Source organism: Rattus rattus, chromosome 2, assembly GCF_011064425.1.
Source record: "Rattus rattus isolate New Zealand chromosome 2, Rrattus_CSIRO_v1, whole genome shotgun sequence".
In the NCBI taxonomy this organism is placed as follows: Eukaryota; Metazoa; Chordata; class Mammalia; order Rodentia; family Muridae; genus Rattus; species Rattus rattus.
The window spans coordinates 185,949,467-185,960,661 of NC_046155.1; the positions used below are offsets into that span (position 1 = coordinate 185,949,467).

Here is an 11,195-nt window from a genome sequence, read left to right on the forward strand (position 1 = left end):
CTATAAGAATGTTGACAAATTTTCTGGTATCATTTTAATTTTTGTGTCTTTTCATATGTGGTAGCATTTTCCATAATAGAATTGTATTAATATTAGCTTTTAATTTTTGAAACCTTGATGTGAAACTTCAATAAGGATTCGAGTCTATATTCCTGATGCAGAAACTTGGAGAAGAACAAGAAGAATAATGAGAACTTCTATGCTAAATGCTTCCCAGGTCAGTGTCTTGTCCACATTTTCTCTAAAAATTACTTTTATTCTTTAAAGCATTCAAGACATTAGTTCACTCACTCTTGTAATTGTATTTAAAATGTTTTCTCTGATTTATCTTTGTTCTTCTCCAATAATAAAAATTAAGTATTTTGATCTTTTACTTATAATGGAATAAGCACAGCCTTGTCCTATTGTATTTTCACTGGGTTTAAACTGTAAGGACATAAATTTCCAAAGACTGAAAACCTGCAGTTCTGAAAGAGAGTGAATATATTGTAATTGATACTCAAAGAATATATTGATGGCTAATTTCTTCATTGAATGGACTTGTGTTCTTTCATATCACTGGGAAAGTACATCTCATGTGCCACATAAAGTATATTTCAGGATTAGTCAGGTTTCCAGAAACAACCTTGTGAATATGGATCTGTACATATCTAGACATGACATCACAATGCATGGAAGAGAAGAATTTATGAAAGAGTAGAATTAGAATACACTCACTATCTTGAGTCCTAATAATAAATACTTCAGTCCCTAGTGGCAGAGATAATGTAAGGAATATATAGATTTCTTTTGCTATAAAATGGATGTGTTTGAGAGGAGATACAGATTTCAATATTCTGGTCTATCTTTTTGGCATTTTATGTCTCACAGTGATCATGAGTGTTTTCATACATGAAATTTGCTTGTCCTAGAAGAGATTCTGCCCATTGCTCAATGTGGTAAGTTTGTCAATGTACAGATGATTTTTTTCTTTTTCTCTTTTGTTTCTTTTGTTTAGAAATATAAACACAACTGTCTCTACCTTTGTGTGTGGCAACACATGGAATGTATTAGTAGGAGCTTTCTGGAGAGTGTTGCCTTGGTACCCTGTATAAGCCATCAAATTTCCCTCTTAACTTTTTCTCTTCTATTCTTTAGCAGAAAGAACGTTCCATCCACACTAAGTTTTTCCTCTACCCCAAGCTATGTATTATATAGGTAAAAACTCTGAAGAGTTCTAGAGTTGCTTCTTTACAATAATTTTTTTTAAGATTTATTTATTTATTATATGTAAGTACATTGTAGCTGTCTTCAGACATACCAGAGGAGGGCATCAGATCCCATTACAGATGCTTGTGAGCTACCATGTGGTTGCTGGGATCTGAACTCAGGACCTCTGGAAGAGCAGTCAGTGCTCTTAACAACTGAGCCATCTCTCCAGCCCCCTATAATAATATTTTTTTAAATAAGTAAGTGTTCATCTGCATATTTTTTATACTCTGAATGATTCGTTATGCTCTTGAATCCCTGAGTGGAGCATTAAGTCCTTGGAACTGAAGTCAGGATGGTAATTGGCTGCAATGTTTATAGAAACAAAAGAAAAGAAAGTTAAAGTTACAAGATTCAAATCCTAAGTCAATCTCATGAGCAGTAATGTTTTAAAATTTCCTGAACAATTAGTATAATTCTCTCTCAATTTAAAAAGCCAATTTGGTCTAAGAAAATGGTTCTACTTCATCTGAATGCACCATCTCATACAGCATTTATTTACACACACATATCTAATTATTCTGTAGTGAAAAACCGTATGGAAATTATGGGATTGTTATTATCTATATTGCATATATGTCAACTTGGAGAAAACTCTAAATACTTTTAATGCTAATAGTTTTTTTCTATTTATGATAGTAAATATAGTCTTATAAGACAACCTATACAATGTACTTGATTCTGTGTGTCATTTGAAATGAAGAATGTGTTCTCTGCTATTATACGTCTTTATGTTTTAAAAAAAAAAAACTATGATTCTTAATTCATCCAACAGTTCTGCATTTCATATTCAACCTTTTTGTTATAGAAAGGGTACTCATCTGAGGATTTTAGAATTGTGTCAAGTGAGGTTTAGCTGAAAACAGGATTTATATAATATCCATAGTTCAGCAAGACTGAAAGTTGTAGTATTTAGAAGCCCAGTGTTACTCATTGTAACTTCACCATCTGTGATATGACACTGGTATTCTATTTGATAGCAACCCATACTTCATAAAGGCACATTCCTGCAACTTAGCCTCAAATGTGTATGTTATATCCTGTAAAGGTTTGTTGACTGTGATTATATTATGGCATCCTATTTCAGAGAAATGGAAAATACAACAAAGAATATGACTATCTTAGATAGCATCTTTCCTTAAAATTAAATTTCAATGTTCTTTTGCCTACATTGGTACATGTCACCGAATGTATGCATGTGTGTTCCTCCAGCCTGCAGATTTCAGAAGAGAGCACTGGATTTCAAATTGGGATGAAAATATATTGTGAAGTTTCAGGCAGGTGCTGGGAAACAACTTTGGATTATAGAACGTAAACTGCAGAAAAATTTTCAAATAGTGTTATGATGGCAAGTCCTTCGTCTGCTGATAATGTCTTAGAAAACATCAGAAAACTCATGAAGAGGAGAGACCTTATGAATGTAAGCAATACAGTATGTAATCTGTGTATATAAGAGTAGCAGTGCTTAGCTTGTGACACATTTCTACAGCCCTTCTAAAAGTTGTTTGTCCTTGATTATTTTGCCATGGCTCATCTTTGTCACAAAATACTTCATATTCTTAGGGCTTTTTTTTACCTTGGAAAACACTTTTGTCTGGCAGTACATGGTAAACAGGTAGTTTTCCATTATAGGGTCAGTTAACCTTCAAGGATGTGGCCGTGGACTTCTCACAGGAAGAATGGAAATGTCTTGACTGTGCTCAGAGGGACTTGTACGTGGATGTCATGTTGGAGAATTACAAGAATCTATTTTTTGTGGGTAAGAATAGTCTTCATGTAGAATTCCTGCTTTATTCTATAAATTTACTAAGTGTATTTACATTGAAATGTAATGTCCCTTTGAAATGTCTAGAGACTTCCCAAATAAGGGCAATTCTGGTTACCAGCATAACTTTCTCATTGTTTTTCCTTTATATTTCTTTCCAGTCTTTGGAAGAGAAACCAGTATTATATTTTGTGTGATCTCTCTAAGCCTTATCTATTTTAGTCTGCAGTTCCAATTGGTTAATTTTAATTTTATTATTGCATTCAGGTCTTCACTTTGTTTTGAATTTGAGAAGTGCAGAGGCTTTTGAATAGAGGAATTGCTATTGTGAGAATTTTGGTGTTTCTTATTTACTTTTCAAGTTGTGGTCTCTATATTTAGTACTGATGCAACATGGTCTTTATATCATGAGTTCCATGCCAATGTGGATTACATAATGAATTCTTACCTGACCAAAGCTACACAGTGACACTGTCACAAAACATAAACAAGAGAGAAACATTGTTTATGTGATTCTACAGAGAGCTCTTTTCTCAATGTATTTTGATTCCCAATTTCCCTTTCAACCTTTCTACAAAATAGTGTTTAAATAAGAATTATTAGGCTATTGCTGTTTGCTGTCATTTCATGTAGACTAGATTTCAGGTTCTTCAGATCATCCTTGTAAGGACTGAAGCAAGAAAGGCCTCTCTTGAGAGCTCTATGCTTGAAAATGACTAATTGACCTTGGAAACTTCAGCAAACATGGGACATTGTCTTACTAATATCCACTAATCTCTGTAATCTCTACACTTTTTCAGAGAATCATCATATATGTCATAAATGTGAGAACGTCTTGGTTCAAGACACACAGCATATTGTTGATGAGCATGTGAATATCCATGAGAAGTCTTATAAATGTCACAAGCTTGGCAAAATCATTCATAAATCCACTGAATGTACATCTTATAAAACTAACCTTGGGGATACATCTATTGAATCATCCAAACAAAACAGACATCAAACTGAAAACACCAGAGAACCTTGCCAATCTATAAACTGCGTAAACTGTTTAAATTTGTGTTCTAACACTAGTCCAAATCAAGGAATCCACATAGGAAAGAAAAAACACAATGGCACAGCACTTGATAAGGTTTTCCACTCTAAACAAAAACTCATGCTGAAACAAACCAATAGTGGAAAGAAATCTTACAAATGTAGTGAATGTGACAAATGTTTTACCAAGAAATGTGATCTTGGTATTCATCAGAGAATTCATAAAGCAGAGAAACCTTACAAATGTAGTGAATGTCTTAAATCTTTTACCCAGAAATGCAATCTTAGAAGACATCAGAGAATTCATACAGGAGAGAAACCTTACAAATGCAGTGAATGTGACAAATGTTTTACCCATAAATGCAGTCTTATTATTCATCAGAGAATTCATACAGGAGAGAAAGCTTACAAATGTAGTGAATGTGACAAATGCTTTAACCGCAAATGTGAGCTTAGAAGTCATCAGAGAATTCATACAGAAGAGAAACCTTACAAATGTAGTAACTGTGAGAAACATTTTACCACCAAAGGTGAACTTAGAAGTCATCAGAGAATTCACATAGGAGAGAAACCCTACAAATGTAGTGAATGTGGTAAATACTTTACCCAAAAAGGCAGTCTTATTATTCATCAGAGAATTCATACAGGAGAGAAACCTTACAAATGTAGTGAATGTGACAAATGCTTTACCCAAAAATGTAGTCTTATTTTTCATCAGAGAATTCATACAGGAGAGAATCCTCACAAGTGTAGTGAATGTGACAAATGCTTCACCCTCAAAAGTGATCTTAGAGTTCATCAGAGAATTCACACAGGAGAGAAACCTTACAAGTGTAGTGAATGTGACACGTCTTTTATCAAGAAATCCAATCTTAGAAGACATCAGAGAATCCATACAGGAGAGAAACCTTACAGATGTAGTGAATGTGACAAATCCTTTACCCACAAATGCAGTCTTAGTATTCATCAGAGAAGTCATACAGGAGAGAGGCCTTACAAGTGTAGTGAATGTGACAAATGCTTTACCAACAAAGGCTACCTTGTTAGTCATCAGAGGAATCATACGGGAGAGAAACCTTATAAATGTAGTGAATGTGACAAATGCTTTACACACAAATGCAGTCTTAGTATTCATCAGAAATCTCATACAGAAGAGAAACCTTACATATGTAGTGAATGTGGTAAATTCTTTAGCCACAAATGTAGTCTTCGCACACATCAGAGAATGCATACAGTAGAGAAAGTTTAGAAATGAAGTGAGACAAATTCTCTACCAAGACTATATCAGAGAATACAAACAGAAGAGAAACCTAACTAATGTTATATATGAGGAAAGGTCTTTACCTTTATCACGGATCTAAGGAAATATCTAGAAATTTACAGTGGGAAAAAGTTTCTAGCAGAAAAAAATGGCATGTGATTTGTCTACTCATGATTCTTTGCAACACTTGAGGCTCCACACGGAGAACTATTATGAACACAAGAAACTTGTGAACATCTTTAGGTTATGTTCAAATCTTATAAGCTATACTGCACTTGTACTAAACCACCAAAAATCGGACATTAATGAAATTTTTATTGCAACTTTTTAATTGTTTATCCTTAAATAATTCATTATGAAGTCAAATAGGGAACCCAGAATAATGTCAAATTGTTTTAACAGTTTCCAGAAGGCTGAACTAATCCACTGAATAGGGAAACTGATTAAAGCAGGTAATGCACCTCTCAAAATAGATAATGAAACCGATAGCATTCTATATGTTTATCTTAAATGAAAAACTCAGGTATTTTTCTTGAAAATGGATTTGACAAATTGAGACACCAAGATACGATGTCTTTTTTTCTGTAAATATGTTTACAGATATGCAGTTTCCTATGAATGTCCAGGATTCACAGTCTGTACCATAGGATGTTTTCACATTTCAGAATTTCTACTTTCTTTTGGTCCCTTTGGCTCTGGTCACAATTCCTTTTCCATAGTCCTGTAATTCCAATAAAGCTCATTGTTTCAACAAATTACACTTGTTTTTCAGTTTCTACTTGGACTGCTTAGATGAATATACACACTGTGTGTGTGTGTGTGTGTGTGTGTGTGTGTGTGTACACATATATAATCCATCATCTCCCTGGAAAATGTGCCTCTCACATGGGTTGCTTAATACCATAGGAAAATATCTATTTCCAATGGCCTTAGGACTGCGACACCATTCCTTTGTATCTAGGTGAGTCTGCCTGCATTCGAATACTTTGAATTTTATGACACTGCTGTTGCATTAGAACATTTGAATCATTGTATTAGAGAGATTGCATTTATATTAACTAAAAGAGGGAAGATTGTGTTTAACGTGTTTAATCCTTTCCATAATAGTACTAGGTTAAGCTAAAATGGCTCCACACAGAAGAATGTAGAGTCTTTGCAAGCCTGAGAGATCAGACTGTTCTCTTCTTGAATTCAAGAATGAGTGAGAGAAATATTCACCAAAGAATAAGTGAAAATATGGTTTCGAAGTTGTCGGTGAGAGACATCATCCATTGGACTGAGTCCCTGCATGGCTCTTAACTCATACTAATACTCCTTGATTCGACCAAACTATAATAACTGTCAAAACAGTGGTGCATATGGGCAAATAATACAGATCCTCCTGTTGTACCTTAACACTTCACTCTATATACCCCAAGGAATGAATTACATTGGAGTTATGTTTGTTAAAATAATTTACAGGCCAGTAATACCATACACACCCCAGAACATTCATCCTAAAAGAAATCGCAGTAATTGGCTTTACTGAGGTATTATCTTCATCTTAATTTCATATGTGAGTCCATTTTTTACAAATAATGAGGCTAAAGCCTTAATGAGCTAACTAACCTAGGGTGCATGTTTATGTACAGCTTAGAAATTGCAAAAGTGTTCTGGAAAATCATTTTGAAGTGCTTAAGAAAGAGAAAGTCTTTACTCCAAGCCAAAGCATTATATTTGAACAATGATACTAAATTCAGAAAGATTTAGAACATTTGTACCTTAGGCAAAGTGTTATGTTACAGTGAACAAATCCATATCATTACATAATTTGACACTGATTTTAAGAAATACAGAAGTCATTTAACTCGTGAGAAATCACTGTTAGGACATTATGTTGTCCTTAGTTTTAAGAGTTTGTGAAAACATGATCTCATAGTAGTATCTTGAGTATACTGTGACCCCTTCCTTTAAATGATCACAAACACCAAAACATTTTTCAATTTCTGCATCCAGGATATTGAAGCTCATCCCAGGCAGTTGAAACTTCTGGCATGACCCTTAACAACCTGGAAATTGCAACCAGCTGGACAGTTTCCAGTCATTACAACTTTATATGTACAGTGGATCTATGCCCCACTGCTTGATTACCTTGAGATCATTATCATAAATTGTCAACGAGGGTGTAGAGGGTACCTGGAAGAGAATGGGGGACAAGAGACGTGAAGGACACCAAGACACAAGTCTGATCAAGGCGACAATTATATTTTTTTCCCAAGGCTGGATTTATACCAGAACAGGTATCAGAGAGAGGGGGTAAGTGGGAAACCTTTATGCAGGCCAAGGACACAGTACTCATGTGGTTAGCTAATGTCAACAGAATGTTGTTTTTCAGAAAGGTTACAGGTTTGTCATATCATTAGTCAGCAGGATATTGGTTTCTCAGAAAGGTTATAGGTCATCACATTGGGCATCTTGATATCAGATGTATTTCTCAACAGGGTCACATCTTTATCATATCATTATTATCCTGACCACCAGATTTGTATTAGTCTTCTGCAGCTGGCTGGGGATTTTCCATGAACCCAGTCATACTTAACTCTAACCATAATATTAACATCAATAATGGAGGGTTTCAAGGGCATCGCTCCCAGCAACAAATCACAGATTTCCAGTGTCATGGTAAGTTTTCAAACTTGCTCAATGGAAGACATCTGACTTGGTGTCCACCACACAACATTGTTCATTTTGTAACCATTGATATACATACTTGTTTATGGTACAGCAAGCATACGGTGAGGATGAACAAAATAGATCCAGGTAGACACACAGCTCAAGTTATTTGGAAGAGCTCATGTGCAGACTGGGAAAGATGAAATTCAATGGGGCAGAGACAATCAACACATCAGAGGGTTGATGGCCAATTGAAGGAGTCTCTGAAATTGGAACATTCAGGCATATTTGTGGAAGAACATAATAAAACGCAAATTATAGTAGCCTGATGAGCATTCCTAGAGGAACTTCCAGTTGCTGCATTTTAGGAACCCACCAGGATTTAGACAATACCTTGCAAGTGAGAGGAAACTACTCCTTAGCTGCAGATCACCTGGTGAGACAACCTGGGGAAGGGAGACATTCAGAGTAAGGAGCAGGAAGTATTACTTGGTTGGAATAGGTATGCGATAGGTGAAATTAGAAGAGTGACTAAGGACCTGAAATCTCCTTTATCTGAAGAATCTGGAAGTCACATGGTGTCGAACCAGGAGTAGAGAGGACAATAGCTTGGGTGTCGGTAATGTGAAAACTCTCATCTGCAGTTGTGTGTGTTGACCTCAGGGTAGTCATCAGTCACCAGAGCAGTGAAGGGAACCACAATGCGGACGTCAAAGGAGCTGCTGAGCAATCAGAACAGATTGTTGAAACCAAGCATGGCCAAAACAAACACTGATGGTTCCCTGTGATTATCATGAAGAGGACACCACCTGTATCCAGGCAGGAATCCCAGTGTAGCTATAGAGATACCAACATATCCAAAAATCTTTCAACCAAAAATTTATCCTGACTATAAGAAATGTAAGCATGGTGGAAGGAGCAGAGAATGGTTGTATGGTGAACCACTATTCAGCTCAACTTGAGACCCATCCCATGGGCAAGAAACAATCTTTGACAATATTAATGATGCTTTTTTATGTTTGTAAATAGGTCCAAGTTGTTCTTCTAGCAGGTCCACCTAGCAGCTAACTGAGACAGATACAAATGGTCACAGCCAAATTGGATGGAGCTTGGGAGTTTTGGAAGACTAAGAGGAAGGATTTCAGGCCCAAAGAGGATAGGAACTCCATAGAAGTCCAACAGAGTTAACTAACCTGGATACTTGGGCCTCTCAGAGTCTGAAACATGAACCAAAGTGCAGACATAAGCCAGAACTAGGGCTTCCATCACATATGCAGCAGATGTTTATCTTGGTCTTCATGTGGGTCCCAAACAATTGGACTCAACTCCCCCAATAAAATGACATAGGATAACAGAATGGATGGGCAAACAGGATCCATCATTGTACTATATACAGGAAATACCCCTCAGTCATTACCTCAGAGTAAAGGGCTAGAAAAAAAAAAAAAAAACTTTTCCAAGCAAATGGACCCAAGTGTCCAGCTAGAGTAGAGTACCCATTCTAACATCTAGTAAAACAAACTTTCAACCAAAATTAAAAGAGAAAGGGCAGTACTGATCCCAGAGGAAAACAAAAGCTATCTGGAACCCTGGTGCACGGAACCTCCCGGAAAGGGCGGCGCAGATCTTCCTGGTTGCTGAGGCCGCGGAGAGCTCATAGGCAACACCCCTCGAGCAAACTTGAGCCTGGGGACCACAGGTAAGACAAACTTTTCTGCTACAAACGACTTGCCTGGTGAACTCAGGTCACACAGAGGCGGAGTTCCTCTGGGGCCGGACACTTCCGGTGTTTGGCCAGAGTCCCGGACCAGCGGAGGATCCCTGCCTTCAGCAGCTCTCTGCTCCCAGGCCCCCTGGAGGGGAGTTCTCGCCGCCTGGTCGGGCGGGCACTCCTGAGGCAGCAGAGCGGAGGAGACCACCAACGCTGCCCACCCCTGCCCACATCCCTGCCCCAGGAGGAAACTTATTCGGCCTCTGGGTACCCGTAGAGGAGGGCCCAGGAGCAGCAGGTCCACTGCGTCTGAGACACCGCACCTGAAGGGACCGACCGAATAAACAGTTCTCTGCACCCAAATCCCGTGGGAGGGAGAGCTAAACCTTCAGAGAGGCAGACACGCCTGGGAAACCAGAAGAGACTGCACGCTGCACACAGTACTGATCCCAGAGGAAAACAAAAAAAGCTATCTGGAACCCTGGTGCACGGAACCTCCCGGAAAGGGCGGCGCAGATCTTCCTGGTTGCTGAGGCCGCGGAGAGCTCATAGGCAACACCCTGCGAGCAAACTTGAGCCTCGGGACCACAGGTAAGACCAACTTTTCTGCTACAAACGACTTGCCTGGTGAACTCAAGACACAGGCTCACAGGAACAGCTGAAGACCTGTAGAGAGGAAAAACTACACGCCCGAAAGCAGAACACTCTGTCCCCATAACTGGCTGAAAGAAAACAGGAAAACAGGTCTACAGCACTCCTGAAACACAGGCTTATAAGACAGTCTAGCCACTGTCAGAAATAGCAGAACAAAGTAACACTAGAGATAATCTGATGGCAAGAGGCAAGCGCAGGAACCCAAGCAACAGAAACCAAGACTACATGGCATCATCGGAGCCCAATTCTCCCACCAAAGCAAACACGGAATATCCAAACACACCAGAAAAGCAAGATCTAGTTTCAAAATCATATTTGATCATGATGTTGGAGGACTTCAAGAAAGACATGAAGAACTCCCTTAGAGAAACACAGGAAAACATAAATAAACAAGTAAACACAGGAAAAAAAAATTCCTAAAAGAATTCCAGGAAAATATAAATAAACAAGTAGAAGCCCATAGAGAGGAGTCACAAAAATCCCTAAAAGAATTCCAGGAAAACATAAATAAACAAGTAGAAGCCCATAGAGAGGAGTCACAAAAATCCCTGAAAGAATTCCAGGAAAACACAATCAAACAGTTGAAGGAATTAAAAATGGAAATAGAAGCAATCAAGAAAGAACACATGGAAACAACACTGGATATAGAAAACCAAAAGAAGAGACAAGGAGCTGTAGATACAAGCTTTACCAACAGAATACAAGAGATGGAAGAGAGAATCTCAGGAGCAGAAGATTCCATAGAAATCATTGACTCAACTGTCAAAGATAATGTAAAGCGGAAAAGCTACTGGTCCAAAACATACAGGAAATCCAGGACTCAATGAGAAGATCAAACCTAAGGATAATAGGTATAGAAGAGAGTGAAG

The 11,195-nt window shown here is 37.7% G+C and overlaps 1 protein-coding gene across 1 annotated transcript; it reads left to right on the forward strand.

Moving 5' to 3' along the window:
- Window positions 1-806: 806 nt before the first annotated feature.
- On the forward strand, window positions 807-6,067 carry LOC116892793 (zinc finger protein OZF-like). The gene is made up of 4 exons (XM_032894664.1): window positions 807-938; window positions 2,461-2,668; window positions 2,881-3,007; window positions 3,814-6,067. Exons 2-4 carry the CDS (start codon window positions 2,591-2,593, stop codon window positions 5,295-5,297), a joined length of 1,689 nt encoding a protein of 562 aa, XP_032750555.1. The 5' UTR covers window positions 807-938; window positions 2,461-2,590; the 3' UTR covers window positions 5,298-6,067.
- The last annotated feature ends 5,128 nt before the right edge of the window (window positions 6,068-11,195 follow it).